The sequence below is a fragment of the Xenopus tropicalis genome, chromosome 6 (genome assembly GCF_000004195.4).
Source record: "Xenopus tropicalis strain Nigerian chromosome 6, UCB_Xtro_10.0, whole genome shotgun sequence".
Classification (NCBI taxonomy): domain Eukaryota; kingdom Metazoa; phylum Chordata; class Amphibia; order Anura; family Pipidae; genus Xenopus; species Xenopus tropicalis.
Window position 1 is genome coordinate 76,783,147 of NC_030682.2, and position 16,851 is coordinate 76,799,997.

Genomic DNA, 16,851 nt, shown 5'->3' on the forward strand with positions numbered 1-16,851 from the left:
GGTGGTGATCGAGAAGACTACTTTTACAGAGGGAGCTCAAATGGATGCACAAACTTAACACTATAAATAAATAACAAATAAGCATAAAGTCTAAGTGACCAGTTGAAACATAATAGAAGAAAAAAGGAGTAGTGATTGCAACATGTTACATAAAAGAGTAGCTCTTAGAAATGTAGCAAAGAAAGTATCATGAGTAAGGGACCTTAGCTGTGCAGGATTAGATAGAAATAATTACAAAAAAAACTCAATGTAAAAGGCAGGAGAGATACGCGATCACAAAGCCATGTCCAAATGGTGCACAAAGGGGATGAAGCGAGTCGCGCTGCCATGGTAACGCTTCCACAAGTAGAGCGGTGGCAGCAGCAAATTATAAAAGCAAGTGGAGCTTATCCAAATTAGCCATGTGGGGACCACAGCTCATATAAAAATACCTTGTGTATGGCCAGGGGCACATAGAAATCTGTGTGTCTGTGAACAAGGTCAGTCTAGGAAGGGTAAAGTGAGGAAAATTGTTCCCCAGGATAAATCAGGGTAGAGATAACTAAACATAACTCAAAAGGAGAAATGCATCCCCCAGGGAGCCAAAGAAGAAATGCAACCCCAAGCTAAGAGAGACAAATAGCTACACCAAGGAACAATTATACACAATTATCGCTGTGTGCAGGTTACACATCACCATGCACCAACGTACAACATAAAGACAGGTCTATAAACCACATGGGATGCACGAAGGGATAAGCTACCACTTAAAAGGCCAGAAAAACACAAAACGGAGTTACAGATGCCAAGAGATACGCACCTCCTAGTTCCAAAAAAAAAGTACGAAGATGTGCCACAGCTGAAAAGTGATGTGTGTGCAAAAATGTGAATAAAGCTAGTCTAATACTACAGCTAGTGCCCATAACTAAAATCAAAAAATTTACTGCAAAAACATTACATGAAACATTTTAATGGTAGTAATTCATTTAGTACTCTCAGAGCAACAGTCTTTAGGATATATATCCAATAAGCCTCACACTGGAGCAATAATTTGTGTCTGTTACCCCCTTGCCTTCGGGGTGGAACGTGATCAATAGCCATGCGGAGGGTAGGTAAGGGATGGACCATTTAGACAAAATGTCTAGCCACAGCATGTTCCCAAACTTGTTTTTTCTTTTTGGAGCCAACCGATTCCTCTGGATGCTGGTCTGCAGCTTTTGTTGTCTCTTGCTTGGAGTCTGTGTTGGCAAAAGCCTTCTTAATTGCAGTCCTGTGGTTATCCAAATGTTCCCCAAGGGTTGTGATAGTTTTACCTATATTCATAAGTCTGCAGGGGCAGGTTCGAGGTACAAGTGAGTCTGTGCTTGATCTTGTATCGTTTCCTGAATAGGGATGATCAAAACTCTCCCCTTCAAAAGAGAACTACAAAAGATACAGCCATTGCACCTGTAACATCCATTTTTTGGTTTAGGTAGCCAAGAGGTCTTGGGCACATTAGGTAAGATATCCGTACAAACCAATAAATCTAATAGGTTAGAACCCCTGCGAAACCCAAGAGTCGGGGTTTAGTTATTTTTAAGGGGCAACTTATTATCTGAGGTAACCATGTGCCATAATCTTTAACCGTATTACAAAGAGAAAAACTAGACCATGTCATAATAAGCAATAAAATAAAGATTTTGTTTATTCAAAGGACATGTCTGGAGTGTGGTTTAAATAGCAAAGCACGTTGTATTTCCTTGAGGAGAAATCCCCAGTCATAACCCTGGGAGGTGAACCTGAGCACCATTTCCTCACATTGTGTTAGGGAATTACTCTCTGACGTATTATTTCTAAAAACCCTCAGGAATTGGTCTCCAATGTTAAATGAAAGACATAATATGGATGGAACTGAAAAAATATGCATCAGGGGCGGTGCACCAATTTGATGTGCATCATCGGGTAAAAACGGCAAATGCACATTAATGCTAAAGTGTAATCAGTATTCTGCAACTACTGTATGCTAACATATATATGTAATAAGAAACTTTGATGTTTGTTATGAAAACTTTCTAAAAAATATAAAAAAAAAATAAACCTGCAGGAATTATTTCATGGGGTTTGGATAGCATGAGGCATCTTGAGAAAGATTCATCATTTTTTCATCAAGTCCTGTGTCCTCTGTTTCCTGTTTCTCTCAACTCTCTACCCGGCACCCAGGCATTCTACAATGTTGTGGAGTGTGCCCTACCTCTATTATAAAATATATATATCTTTAATTTGCCAACCAGGAAACCAGCTATTGTTCCTCTTTTTTACAATACCTGCTAGATCTGCATTTCTTGCTTGACCTATAGGCTGAAGATTTAAGCCTTACACAATAGCACTCTACAATGCAAATATCACATTACCATCTCTCCATATTTAAAAAGGGACAGTAATGAAAAAAAATCCATATTTTCCAACTTGCCATTATAAAGTACTAATGGAAAATTGGATTAATGTTTCACTCCCTCTTCAAGGTAATTTGTACAAAGGGTGATAAGCAGCAGTAAAAAGGCATACAAGTTGCTTTGTTTTTCTGAAGTCGCACAAAGTTTCCTCCTGCAGGCAACTTCATGCAACTTCGGAAAAACAAAGTAAAGTGTATGCCTTTCCACCAGCGATTCACTTTATTGCCGGAGTAAAGCATTTCGGGAACACTAGAAAAGAGTTGTCCTTTCTTTACCACAACTGTAGTTACACTATACCCTCAGTGATAACCTACAAATAATTTATTTAAGATGACTACACATTTTTTCCCCTTCTCTTCAGCTTAATTTAAACTGATTCCAAAGCAAGGCATAAATAGCAATTGATACCATGGTCTAAAGCTTTACAAATTCATAGCACTGGTTTACAAGCCCACATGCATTACATGTGGAAATACATATCAATTTTTTAGTGTTACTGAGAGCGATTTTTCTTTCCCAGATTTTCTTTCACAGTTTCCATAAACAGAAGAAGACACTATTCACATGTAGTACATTTTCCAATATGCAGAAAAGGAAATACACAGAAATAAAACCATTCCATATTTACAGGTTACAAATGGGTGGAGACCCAAAAAGCAAAAAACATTTGACCACTAGATGTGCAGTGATACTGATACTTCTACTAAGGCTGTCACACAAGCAGTTAACACTCACATACAGCAGATATCTCTGGGAACACAGTAATATATGGCAAAGCTGATTAGACAAGGGAGCTATATTTAACTTTAAGGGTAAGGCCCCACAAGGTGGATTGTCAGCCTGCATATAAACGCAGACTAACAATCCGCCTGTACGCTTGAAAGATCTTCTCGTTGCGCCTGCACCTGGAAGGAATGAATCCGCCCGTGAGTAGACACACACAGCCAATATCCGCCAGCAAATGCAAAGTCTTGCATTAGTTGACAGATATCGGCTGCATGTGCATGCACCCGGGAGGATATAATGCTTCTGGGTACAGGCACAATTAAAAGATTTTTTAAGCGTATGCGCAGATTGTCAGACTCCGCTTATATGCAGGCTGACAATCCCCTTTGTGGGCCTTATCCTTAACAACACTACTTCAAGCTGCCTGTGTTTATTGAAAATTGGTATAATCACTTGCTTAAGCAGGTGATTAATATTCACTTGTATTAGAATATATGGAATATGTAATTTTTCTGGACCCTATATTTTTATACAGCCCAAGAAACATCTCCACCTACACTTTAGTTTATTACAGGTTATTAAGGGTTAATAGTTTGCAAATAAAGGCAACCAAAATATTGATGTAGCATTTACATATGCAAGAGAATAGTATTAACTCTTTAAGGTCAATAAGGCATTTAATATTGCTTAAAGAAGTGTTTTTACATATTAAATAAATAAATAAAATGTTTAAAAAAAAATGTAGTCCTTCACTGGTTTGGCACAAAAATCCAGTTTGCTAATGTAGCGTGTTGCAGTTTCACTGCATCTTCTTTGAAGTCAAGCACGTATGCATGGTTGTCTTTTGTACAATTTTTACATATTTTTTTACTAACAAAAAAAAGGCTACATAAAAAAAAACTACGTTTATGTATATGTAACAATGTAAAAGTAGAAAATATACTTTTGTTTATACCATCAGTGTAAACATAACCTAAATCTCTAGATTAAACACAATTTTGTGTTCGAAGACAGAAATAACCAACATAATAAAAAATCCTAACAGAATTCCAGCATTTTGTAACAGGAAGTATCCCCAGCGGCTACAGCCATGGTCGCTTGCATCATTATGTAACATTTCAGGAACCTGTAAAATAAAAAGTAAAATTGTGTTTCATAATATAACATAAAAAGCAATAATACAGATTGTTAAGAGTTGGTCTCTTGTTACTCTTATGAATAAGGGCAAATGTACTATATACAGCTATATAAATCAACTATATAACTGATAATCATATAAAGGTTTGCATAATTTTGCCACATGTGTGTGTGTGACTGGATCATCCTTCTCAATAAATATATGTGTATAACAGTTTGACATTTGTTTAATTGGGTTACTATAATTTAGTTTAAAGACTTGCAACACAAAGTTCACCAACTACAGTGTAACTTTGTGGCGACCAATACTTTAAAACTAATATAAAATACAACACCAGTAATAGTATATACATGGAAGGAATAAAACACAAGGATCTCATTTCAGATTATCTGGAAGAAAAAATTCCTACCCTGGCACTTCAGCCAGTGCCTTAATGGAGATGAAAACTGCCAGTTACTGTGCACATTTCTTTTAATTGTATAGTCAAGTAGCCCAGAATGCACAAATTCGGCTACATACCAAACTAAAGGTAGCCATATACAGCAAGATTCACTTGTTTGGTGAGGTAGCCAAAGGAGGGAATCTTTCCCTGATATGCCTACGTTGCTTATGCGATTGCACTACATTGAAGGGGATAAGTCAAAGCAAGGACCATAACAATGTGCCGATGCAGTCCTCAACCTGACAGAAAACTCAAGCCTGCCTGATTAACATCTGATCGATTTTTGCCCAGATATTGTTCAGAGAGGCCTGGCCGAGGGCCCCATACAAAGGCATATTTGCCCATTTATGCTTTTTAAGTACTTTTGTTTTTATACATGGTCTTAACAAATCATTTTAACTACTGGATATTATGTATTAGCTCTCCATTTTTATGTCTGCAATAGCCCCTCAACCAAATTATCAGTACCAATTTGTGGCTGTCCCCTATCCTACTGTTAATACTTTTGCTTATAGACAGGCATCACCCCTTGCCTATTTATCCAATGTTAACCTCTCTCCTTAAATGCGTACTTCACACCACACATTAAAAAAATCCCTCTGTATATTCTACTTCAGAAAAAACAACATTTTCCATTATTGTATAAGCTTATTATCATGCATTTTATCTAGATCCTGTGTGTGTGCAATGACCTGATTGCTCTCAGGAAGAAAGCGAAATTAAATTATATTGACCTTCCTGTTCTGCATACCATCAACCAAAATACATTGGAACCCCTGTGAATAATTCTCATGACACTAGCTTTTTATTTTACAACTTTTGCTTGATATTTAATGAATAGATCTGCAAATATATTTATACACCCATACACTTACCATATCAACAAAAGCAACATACATAAATAAACCAGCAGTAAGTGCAAATATCCACATTGACACATTTTCTGCATAATGTCCAATGAGAATACCAGTTATCATCCCCAGGTACGCAAGCATCGCTGACAAGCCGTTGTACATTACTGCTTGCCTAACGGTCATACCAGATTTCAGAAGAACTGCAAAATCCCCTAAAAACACAAAAAAAATGTTATTCCTAAATGGTTAATAACTAAGCACACTCTGCTAACTTGCAAGAAACCCTCAATTTTTTTTTTAAAAGGCTGCTTAAGTCTATACTATACAAAGTGCCACCAAAGCCCATGAAAGGGTAGCTTTGCCAACACAAGCTTCTCTGTTAATGTTTTAGAGCTTGGGACTAAGGAAAGAATTAAACAGCCCCCAGTACATGCAAACATTGTTTAATAAAATAAAATATGTAAAGCACAGCATATTGATGCTACCTGGCATGGCATTTATTTCAAATTAGGATAAAGGTGGGTTTCTTGAAAGCTATATATATATATATATATATATATATATATATATATATATATATATATATATATATATATATAATGGGGTCCACTATGCTAGGGGAAGAATAGCTAAGAGGCTGGAGGAGTATTTGAACTAGGTAAAGGGGGGAATGAGGGAGCTAGAGTTTTATGGGAAAGCTAGTGTAGTGGGATTAGCAAGGGGTCATGGGGCAGAGGTGAGGGGGGCATACAGTTTATCAGCTAAGGAGCTTCCTCTGTTACAAAGGAAACAGCTTAATATTAACCTTAGATCTAACTCTCGGTTACCTAATGTAGCCTCTGATATTTATTAGAGGGAGAAGTAGTAATCTCCTCTGCATGCTGGCTAATGCACAGAGCTGGAGTCTATTGCAAAATTATGATGTAATTGGTTTCACCGAGACCTGGTGGGATGAAACATGCGACTGGGCTGGATAAATTTAAATGGTTACTGCCTTTTAAGGAGGGACAGAGGGATTTAAAAGGGTGGAGGGGTTAGTCTTTCTTACGTCAGAAATTACCAGGGACAGTGTGGAATGCGTATGGGTAGAGATTTCAGCAGGGATAAAGGTTACAAAGAAATCACTTGGTGTATGGTATAAACCACCGTGTATAAGTGAGGAGGATAATGCCCAGCTACTATTGCAAATGGAGGAGGCTTGACAACTAGGTCAAGTTGTTATTACAGGGGACTTTAATTATCCAGACAATGACTGGAGTAATTTGGTGGCCAAGTCAGAAAAAGTGAGTTAGTTTGTAAATATACTTAAATGACAACTTTTTATTTGAGGCAGTTCAAAAATCAGTTGGTTGATGAGAACAGGGAAAAGGCAGAAACACTGAACTCTTGTCATCGGTCTATACAACTGAGGAGCCAGCTAATCAAGGCGTACATTTTAATAGACTCAATTCAAGTAATATAATTACTGATGCATAGGTCACTCAGGAGGATATTCAAAAGAGACTTGAACATATAAACAAAAATCCAGGACCAAAAGCTATTCATTCCAGGGTATTAAATGAGCTTAGTGCTGTGATTGCCAAACCTCTTCACTTAATTTTTCAAGATTCATTGAGTTCTGGCATGGTGCCAAGAGCAAATTGCAAATGTGGTGCTGTTATTGTTATTCAAAAAGGATGCCGTTCTCAGCCTAAAAACTATAAGCCTGTAAGTCTGACATCAGTGGTAGGAAAGCTTGAAGAGGGTGAACGAAGGGATAGGATACTTGAATACACTGCAAATTACAATACTATAAGTTTGTGCCAGCATGATTTTATGCGTAACAGATCTTGCCAGACTAATTTAGTTGCCTTTTATGAGGATGTGAGCAGGAACATCGATGCTGGAATGGCAGTAGATGTACTCCTTGGACTTTGCTAAAGTATTTGATTCAGTACCGCACAGAAAGTTAATGAGGAAATTGAGGAACATAATATTTGTAATTGGGTAGAAAACTGGCTGAAGGATAGATTACAAAGAGTGGTGGCAAATGGAACATTTTCTAATTGGGCCAATGTTGTTGTTGTGGAGTGCTGCAGGGGTCAGTCCTTGATCATTATTAATGCCCTGGAGGTGGGCATACAAAGTACCGTTTCAATTTATTTTGACAATACTAATGTTCGATTCAGGATGCGGACACTTTGCAGAGCGATTTGAGAAAGCTGGAAAACTGGGCAGCAAAATGGAAAATGAGGTTCAGTACAGAAAAGTTATGCACTTTGCTAGAAATACATTCAAGTTACACACTAAATGGTAGTTCGTTGGGGGTATCCTTAATTGAGAAGGATCTGGGGATTTTTGGTAGATAACAAGTTGTCTAATTCCAGGCAGTGTCATTCAGCAGCTACTAAAGCAAATAAAGTGCTGTATTTTATGATGTGCATTAAAAAGGGCATTGACTTAAGGGATGAAAACATAATTTTGCCTATTAAAAGGTCTAACCTTGATTATGCAGTACAGTTTTGGGCTCCAGTCCTTAAGAAGGATATTAAAGAGCTGGAGAGTGCAGAGACATGAAACAAAACTGGTAAAGGGTATGGAAGATTTAAACTATGAGGTTAGACTGTCATGGTTGGGGTTGTTTTCTCTGAAAAAAAGGTTCTTGCAAGGGGACATGATTACTCTGTACAAGTACATTAGAGGGGATTATAGACAGAAAGAGGATGTTCGTTTTCTTATAAAAATGATCAGCGCACAAGAGGCCACCCCTTTAGATTATAGGAATGGAATTTTCATTTGAAGCAGTGTTTTTTCACCGTGAGGGCAGTAAGGTTGTGGAATGCCCTTGCTAGTGATGTTGTGATTCTGTTAATGCATTTAAGAGGGGTTTGGATGATTTCTTGAACAAGCATAATATCCAAGGCTATTGTGATACTAAAATCTACAGTTATTATTGATGTTTGTAGACTGTATATGGTTTATGTGAGTGTATAGAGGGGTCTGTATAGGTTTGTGTGTGCTGGGTTTACTTGGAAGGGCTGAACTTGATGGACTTTGGTCTTTTTTCAACTGCAGGTACAGCATCCCTACAACTTTAAAATGGATTTCCTAAACAAATCTGCCCTAGTATATTTCATATGTGCTTTTATATTAAGCCTATAAAATAAACAATGCATTAAGAAATAAATTAACATACCTAGCTCATGTGGCAATTCATGACAAAAAACTGCCACGGAAGTGCTTAGTCCACTAGATAAACCTTCAGTAAAGGCTGCTCCTGTAAATCAAGATAAAGTTACCTTCTTTTGTTTTTGACATTTTAATTATATTAAAACATGTAATTGTTTAAAATGTTTATAATTTGTTAAATGCAATATAACCACTTCAACTCATAGGGGCAGATTCATGAAATCACGAGTTTGAATCCCGAATGGGATAAATTCAGATTGGATCCGAAAATTTCTGAAGATCGCAAATATCACGAAAATGCTTACGAAAAAATCATATTAGTTTTGATAATATCGTATTGGCGATCCGAAAGTCACAAAATTTTCGTACCGAAAGATTGTAAACAGCGGGAAAACCTTTCTGATTTTTTCGCTCAAGCATAGGAAAAATTTGCGCGGGCGTCGAAAAATTTGGCGAAAATATGCCGAGCGTTCGTATCTTAGTAAATCTGCTCCATAATGTATGCTTTGCATTCAGCTGCTATACAGGTTCTAGGGTCTTTTAGAGTTCAGATGCATAAGATGGAGCAAACATGCATAAGAATTATGGAAACAAATATCTCCAACAATGCACCTGGCTATGCTGATTTACATAATATTATTCACAATGCAAGTAAACTAGTTTCAAAACCAATAGAATTCTTATCCTTGCATTTCCTGCAAAGAAAGGATGGACATATTTATTGGCCTTGTGCCAAAAATATGTGCTGAAAAAGCGTAGGCAATTAGTGCCATACTCAATTAAGTACTTAAGTACCGAATAGTCTTTTTAAAATGGTGTAAGGTAAAATACTGAAGTGTGTGAAAGCAGCACTTAAGAAGAGTATGACTACATAATTCTAACAAAGTTTAAGGCATCTCAGACTTGGTAAAGCATCATAAGTTCAAGTAAATGATTGTCTAAAGAGTTTGATTATTCACACGGCATCAAACATCTCAGCTAAAGTGTGCAAGGGATTCTATGGCAGGGTAAGATGCATTTCCAAACTTTTTATAAAAGGATGCTTGTAATTGTATGTTTTGTATTGTATGTTATGTTCAGTTCAACTTACCTATTGCTAACCCATCACCAAAATTGTGCAGTCCATCACCCATAATAACCATCCAGGCCAGAGTGGCAATCCCAGCATCTTTAAGTTCTTCCCTGGAATATCGTTGTGAATGGCTGTGTGGATGGTGATTCTGATGGTGATGGTGGTGAAGGATATGATGGTAGTCATGATGGTGATGACTCATGTCATCGGTCTGCCCCAGAGTGTCATGTAAATGGGAATGGCATTTATTTTCACAGCCTCTTGATACATATTCCTGATAGTTTGGTTTATTGTGCGAATGAGTAATCATTATGTCTTCTTCTTCTAATTCTTCTTCTTCTTCAGATCCAGCTGGCTGCTGGGGTTGAGAAGCATCTTGCTTGCAACCTTCCATGTAGCTTTCGTTGTCTTAAGAATATAACATTAAAAATTAGTCTTATAATTGATGAGTATAATAGGACAATACTTCACTGCTCAGAAAGCAATTAGCAATTGCAAACATTAACTGCCATTTCTATGACATCTTAGTTAACATTTAGATGAAAAATACAACCTAGTGAAATAAAGAGTAGAGCTTATGTGTTAAAAACTTGTTTGTTTGTTGTCCTGTCTCCACCTGCTGTACATGCACATTACTGCATTACCAGAGTTTTTACAGTGCTATCTTTTCAGTTTATTTGAGAAAGTTTGCTGACAGCAAAAGGCTTTCCAGTGTAACATTTTAACCAGTCCAAATCAGCAGCAACTGACCTCACTGATATTTCTGAAAATGTAAGGACAGAAATTCACATTTAACCCAAAAGCATTTACCTAGAAGTGGTCTTAGACATCAGAAAGCATACGGCAAAAAGTTCATTTTAAAATACAAGGCCACAAAGGATACTTATTTACAACTACTTACGAGAACCAGAGTCAAATGCACCTTTTCCTTCAACATTTGAATGGTTGGAATGCGTCTTTTTAACTTCTAAGTCCTCTTGAATTTCTGCTTTTTTCTGACTCTTAAAAAAACCAATGCAGAGTTTCTCATTACAGTTTGTTTATTTTTCTGGGCCCCAAAAAACAATGTAAAATCATAGAAAACATGTTAAATAGGTAGTATTATGTAGTTATATTCCAAGACAATTTGCAATTGGACTTAAATCTCTTATTTTTAAGTTTTATTTTTTTAATTTAGCTTTTTTTTGCAGCTTTCCAGTTGAGAATTTCAGCAGTTATCTGGTTGCTGGGGTTCAACTTACGCTACTCTGCTGGGGTCAGTGACCCTAATTTCAAAGCAGGACAGAAGGTGAAGGCAGCAAATAATTACAAGTGAAGACCAATTAAAAGTTGCTAAGAAACGGGCATTAAATCATAAGGCTTCTCAGTATAAAAATGCATTAGAAATACAAGCAGGGGGACATTGAACTTTTTACATTAAAAAATGTAAAATGTGTCATGAGGGTGGTTGTTATTTTAATTTGCATGTCACACTTTGTGTTACATTTTGTAAACAATAAATGAATATTTCCCTCTTATCCTGAAAAATGAAGTGTTGTTTACATAGGACAAATAATATTGGTTCTGTAACTTAAATAAGTACCAGTTTTACCTTTTGCTTCTTGTCTTTATACTGCTTGATCAATGTAATTAAATGTTCCACCAAAAACATAAAGTAAAGGCCCCCAAGTGCTGTGAGACCCTTCCACGTTGCATCTAGATGAGCCATTTCTTCTTCTTCTTTAAATGCTTCACTGCTTCTATTTTGCAAACCTCCATGGCTGTGGTAGTGTTTCGCATGGGACTTTGACAAAAGAAAGTTACTAATTAAAATTAAAAAAACAAACACAAAATGCTCTACATTTAATGCGGCAGAGACACAAAGTACACACCTATATTTTAATTTCTCTTCAAGCTTATGCGTGTATATATTAACAGAAAAAGGTCTTTAGATTATCCAAATAGGAAAACAAATATGTGGAAAAAAAAAAGTGGCATGCCAGCGGAGTTTTATGTGATACTGGTGAAAGGGCATGACAAACAAGAAATGAGCAAACGTTTATTTTTTTATTTGGCTTCCAAGGTTTTCAAAGTACTTTATAAAGGAGAAGAATAATCTTGCTTTTGCTGATATTTATGCTTTTAACTTATAAGCACCTTTATAAGCTATTTCCACTATATTATATGGAGGCAGGAAAAATCCTGTCTGCACTATTTGATGTCTTGGCCACACACAATGTAAGCAGGACTGACTGAAGAATCTTTCTAGCATGTTTCTAAATGTTCCCCTTTACATGGATCAATCCTGTACAGTATCCAATCCATTTGCCAAACAGATATACAGTCCAAGTAGCCCGCATTTGTATTTTTTTCATTTATGCGGCCAACAGATCAAATGATTGGAACAGCAGAAATTGCTGCAAATACTCATTACTCAAAGCACCAAGTAATGCCAAAAATGATGCACTGTCAGATGAAACTTGCCCAACTGCCAGACCATCCTAAATTCCATGATAAATTAATACCCTGTCCAGCCAGCACATGCACATTGAAAATTGTACTAAAGTCAGACTTGTAGTGAAGATCCACTGTCAAGATAAATTCTATAGAAGCAGCTGATTGTCAATCCCAAAAGTCTAATTATTCTTCCCTTAGGCAGGGGTCACAGAATATATTTATAGTGCAGAAAGGCAGACTTGTCTTAAGGTGGCCATACACGTAGCAATTATGATCTTTCTTGTGACCATCGTTTGTTTCCCCCACCGAGATTCAGGGATGAATTGTCAGATATGGAGGTAGAAACAATAGGGATTCTACCTCCACCTGCTGATTCAGCCCTAAGCGCAGATTTTGCTCGGGTGCCGCTGCAAAATCTTTTAGCCCCCTCAATCAACAAGACGACCAATTTACAAGTTACATTAACAATGAGCCCAATGAGGTTTGTGATGGAAATAGGGACTAGGTGTGAAATGATATTTATACTGTAGATGCACTAAGCAGCATAATTTGAAGTATGACAACAAGGCATTGTCCCCCAAGCGCTCACAAAAAAAACTAGGCTATGGACAAGGTCAGATGGTGCGCTTCATCTCCATTAGAATTGCCGCATGTAACACACATTACATGCGGCGACCCAGTGTTAAGTGTTCAAAAATGCCTCCTACAGCATTCTAAGTATATTGCTGGGTGCTTCATTGTCTAAGGGAGAGGAGATTTTTCACCAGGCAATGAAACAACCCCATCAGACATTACCCTAAGCTTGAAGTCCAGCAAGCTTGTTGAATGCATTATTTAAGAAAACCAATTTATACATTTTGTATAACAAACAACTCTTATAGAAATGTAAGTTCTTATTTAAAGTCACAATTATATAGCAGCAAGTGACATACCTTTTATTTGATGATTAAGAACACAGTAGCTTATTCAAACAAGCATAAGAAAATAACTTACATGTGGAAGTAGATGTAAAAACGCATCCCCGCTCAAGGTGCCAACAGCCAGAGCCACCAGAAAGCTTAGCAAGAATTTGAAGAAGACTCGATTCATCAGGGGTAGCAAAATGACACCCAGCAATGACAGGACACTAATAATGGTTATAGATATACAACCTCCAATCCAAGCTGTTGAGAGATGTGAGAGAATTGATTGACTGGAAGTAATGCCTTCAATTTAAATCACCTACCAAATTCCATAGTAGCTATAAATTGTTCGACAGACAATGTCATTTAATTATCATAATATAAAATGTGTCAAACACATCTACTGAAGGGGAAATAATGTATATAATGTTTGCCCCATGACCTTGTGCTTTGCAATACACATATTTACAGACCTTAATGTATGTGTGCAATTGCTCCACTACACAGGTCACTCACTAAGGGTATAGACACATGGAGCTACTTCGTAGCAGCTACTTGTCATGGCTACTAAATGCCAGAAATACCCTGCCATAGACAATACTGAGAATTGCCTCTACTAAAACACACGCAGAGACAATTATCAGTAAATGATCAGAATTGTCTGTTTCTGTAGCCACAACAAGTAGCTACTAGTAGCTCTGTGTGTCTTTACCCTTAAGTATGTACTCAATCCAGCTAAAAATTACAGTTTGTTTATTTTATTAAAAAAAAAAAAAAAAAAAAGTGCTCTTACCAACTTTCACGGAATAGACATTTTGGCTACCTTCAGTCAAAGCTTTTCCAGGTGCATGAATCAAGCATGATCCCCTGTCGATCTGATTAATTATTGCTGGGCAGATATAGCCAAATTCAGCTGTACCAAGAAGAACTTGTATATCCATTCCATGGGAAATAAGCAGACTGGAGGCATTCAAACACTGAATAATAAATATATAAAGTTTAGGATATGAAATATTCAACATGTATGCCACTGTAGAAATTTGCACCTAAGTTCAACTTTTCGGTACATAAGTACTGAGTGGGGATTTCTACAGTGGTGTTCGTATACAAGGACAGACTGCAAACAAGCAAAACTTCCACAAATACTCCTGCATAGGCTAATCTTGTCTTGTTCTTGCCAGTAGCAAGTATTTATAATTAATAACACAACTGAACTGACTGCCATTGTCCATAAAGGAACAGTATCTGTCCGGAACAGTTTTTTTTTTTTTTTCAATTCTTCTACTTTCAAAAAAATATTCTGTATTTTTTTTTGCTATTTTTAGGAAGCTACTTCGTGTTTCCTGGTTTTTGTGCGCTAACTAGATTACTAGCGAAATCCCCTATGCATAATGGACTAATGTTTATCTCCTTAGAATTGTTTATACAGAGCTCATTGCTACTATTTTATGAAAAAATGATGCACATTAAGATTTCAAGATTATTTGATAATTAGGCTCAAGTTAGTGGCCAAATCAGGAAAACAACAGCAAATCTAGAGACCTTAAAAGGGGGACCCATAAGGTACCTCATAAAGAGCAGAATGAAAAGAGGAGAGAGCTAAAGGAAAGTAAACAAAGGTGAACAAAACTGAAGTGTGTAAAATAAATGGCTAAACAGAGCTTATTAATAAGATAAAGGACAGAGCATCCCAGTGCCTACAATTGATGACTTTTTCCCTAGGGCCAGCTCACCACTTCTTTAAAATACAAAATGACACGTTTTAAAGCCATCTTCTTTTTTTTCCCCCACTTGGCAGCTGCACAACACTCACTGCACATAATCTCTGTGGGCACTTACAGTACGCAGCCTGAGTGGGTGCAACAGACACTTCAGAAAAAAGAAAAATGTGGCTGTATGGCCCACTGCAGTAAAGAGTTCCAGGGCAGTTTGCTGGATTTTTTCCCTTTGATTCAGCTGTAAGCAAACTAGTCAGGTTAAATATAAAGAGGAGAATGAAACAGCACAACGCAAGATGGAGAAATATGAAATAAGAAGTGAACAACACTTTTGCACAGGGACTATTTGAGAATCAGGAAGCTGAGCATCAATAAGTGCGCCTTATGCCCATGTATAGCGACTGTAACTTTGGTTTATGCCCCGGGCCGGATGTTTTGGTTACCTAGACACTCCCCCTAGATTTTGCTTAAAAAAAAACTCACTGAGCAAATAACACCAGCCAACATATTTGTACTGTTTATGCTTTGCAAGGTGAACAGGAAACCACAGTTTTACGTGTATTTTACTGAACACCTGGGGCGTCTCATTCCTTTCTTACACATTATCTTCCTCTGTCTCAGAACGGGAGCGCGCGTCTCAGGAGGCAGTGTACCCGCGCCTTAGATAGTAAATGATAATCTCACCTCTAAATGTGGTCCCTCTGAAGCTCTGCTGGAAATGGTAATTGAATGTTGCGTTTCCTCCACGCTATGATTTTCAGCTGTCACGTGTCGTTTCTGTCTAGCCGAGGCACACTCTTGAGCTCGGCCGGAAGCATGCGGCTGACGAGCATGGTGGTGGTGGCGGGGATGATGATGATGATGCATGTGGTGGTAGCTCTCAGAGGCAATGCTCTCCAGCCTCTCAACACCTAGGTTCTTTAGTAGTTTCCGGAAGCCAGATAGGGTCAGGGTCTGATTATTCTCCCCATAGCGTTGGAATAGAAGCATGAGGTGCTGCTGCTGGGTCCTGGACGCTAAAGACGAATCAATGGACGGTAGGGATGAAGTGGATCCGGGTGTCTGCCCGTTGCTGGCGCCCAACCCGACTTCTCCTTGCGGGGGCAACGTGATCGTTACATTCCCAACAGCGACCCCGAAGTACAAGACAGCGGCCATGAGTAGTCTGTACAGCAGTAAGCCTGCTGGATACCGCTCCATGTCCATCAGTCCGCCAGCACTGGACTTACAGTGCCCACCCCTACACACACACCGTGACACCAGCGGACATAGCACTGCGGCTTCTTTCAAGTGGGAGGAGCTGAACTGTCACGGGGAAGTGGGCGGAGCCGCTCTCGTACACTGATGGGGATTCTAAGATTTTCTGATACGTAGTAACATGGGGCATTGGTATCCCACTTATCCCGGGCTGTTGTTCCGCTACAACTTACAACATCTTTAAATGTTTATTTTTAAGTTATGAACTGTGCATAGATGTGGCTCAGGAACAACTGAGGTCAGGAGGGGTAACTGTTTTAGGTAGGCGTTCGTGTAAAGCAAAATAAGATCAAGAGCGGGTACCTGGCGCGAAAATGTTTTTGCGGTGCTTTGTGCTAGGTACTTTATTTGTAATTCGTTGTTCGTAGCACTAAAGTTTTGGCTAAGTTTCGTGAATGCTTTGTAATGACTCAAAATTAAAATATTGCAGACTGTAAAAAATAAATATATCTTTACTCGAGGAATTTCTATTTATTTCTAAGCAAATAAAATCTTTAAAAAAAAATTAGGGCTAACTGAAAGTTGGAAAGCTTAAAAGTGTGGAATAAAACAGTTAAAGGCTGACTAATCATGCAGACAGAATTTTTTTGCAACATGGAATGAACTGTGTCAGATAACTGGAAAACACTTATGTAAGAAAATCCAGATTATATAATAACAACAATATACTACTGCATTTCAAGCATTCAGACACCTTACTTTGTCCTCTTGATTTGCTACTGAACTT

General features: G+C 37.8%; 1 protein-coding gene across 1 annotated transcript; it reads right to left on the bottom strand.

Annotated features, from left to right (window-relative positions):
* Positions 1 to 933: 933 nt before the first annotated feature.
* Positions 934 to 16,579, bottom strand: slc39a6 (solute carrier family 39 (zinc transporter), member 6). The gene is made up of 9 exons (XM_002935278.5): positions 15,552 to 16,579; positions 13,943 to 14,126; positions 13,241 to 13,410; positions 11,403 to 11,594; positions 10,713 to 10,812; positions 9,830 to 10,219; positions 8,747 to 8,827; positions 5,593 to 5,783; positions 934 to 4,263 (listed from the first exon to the last, which is right to left on the bottom strand). Exons 1-9 carry the CDS (start codon positions 16,071 to 16,073, stop codon positions 4,111 to 4,113), a joined length of 1,983 nt encoding a protein of 660 aa, XP_002935324.1. The 5' UTR covers positions 16,074 to 16,579; the 3' UTR covers positions 934 to 4,110.
* Between the last annotated feature and the right edge of the window lie 272 nt (positions 16,580 to 16,851).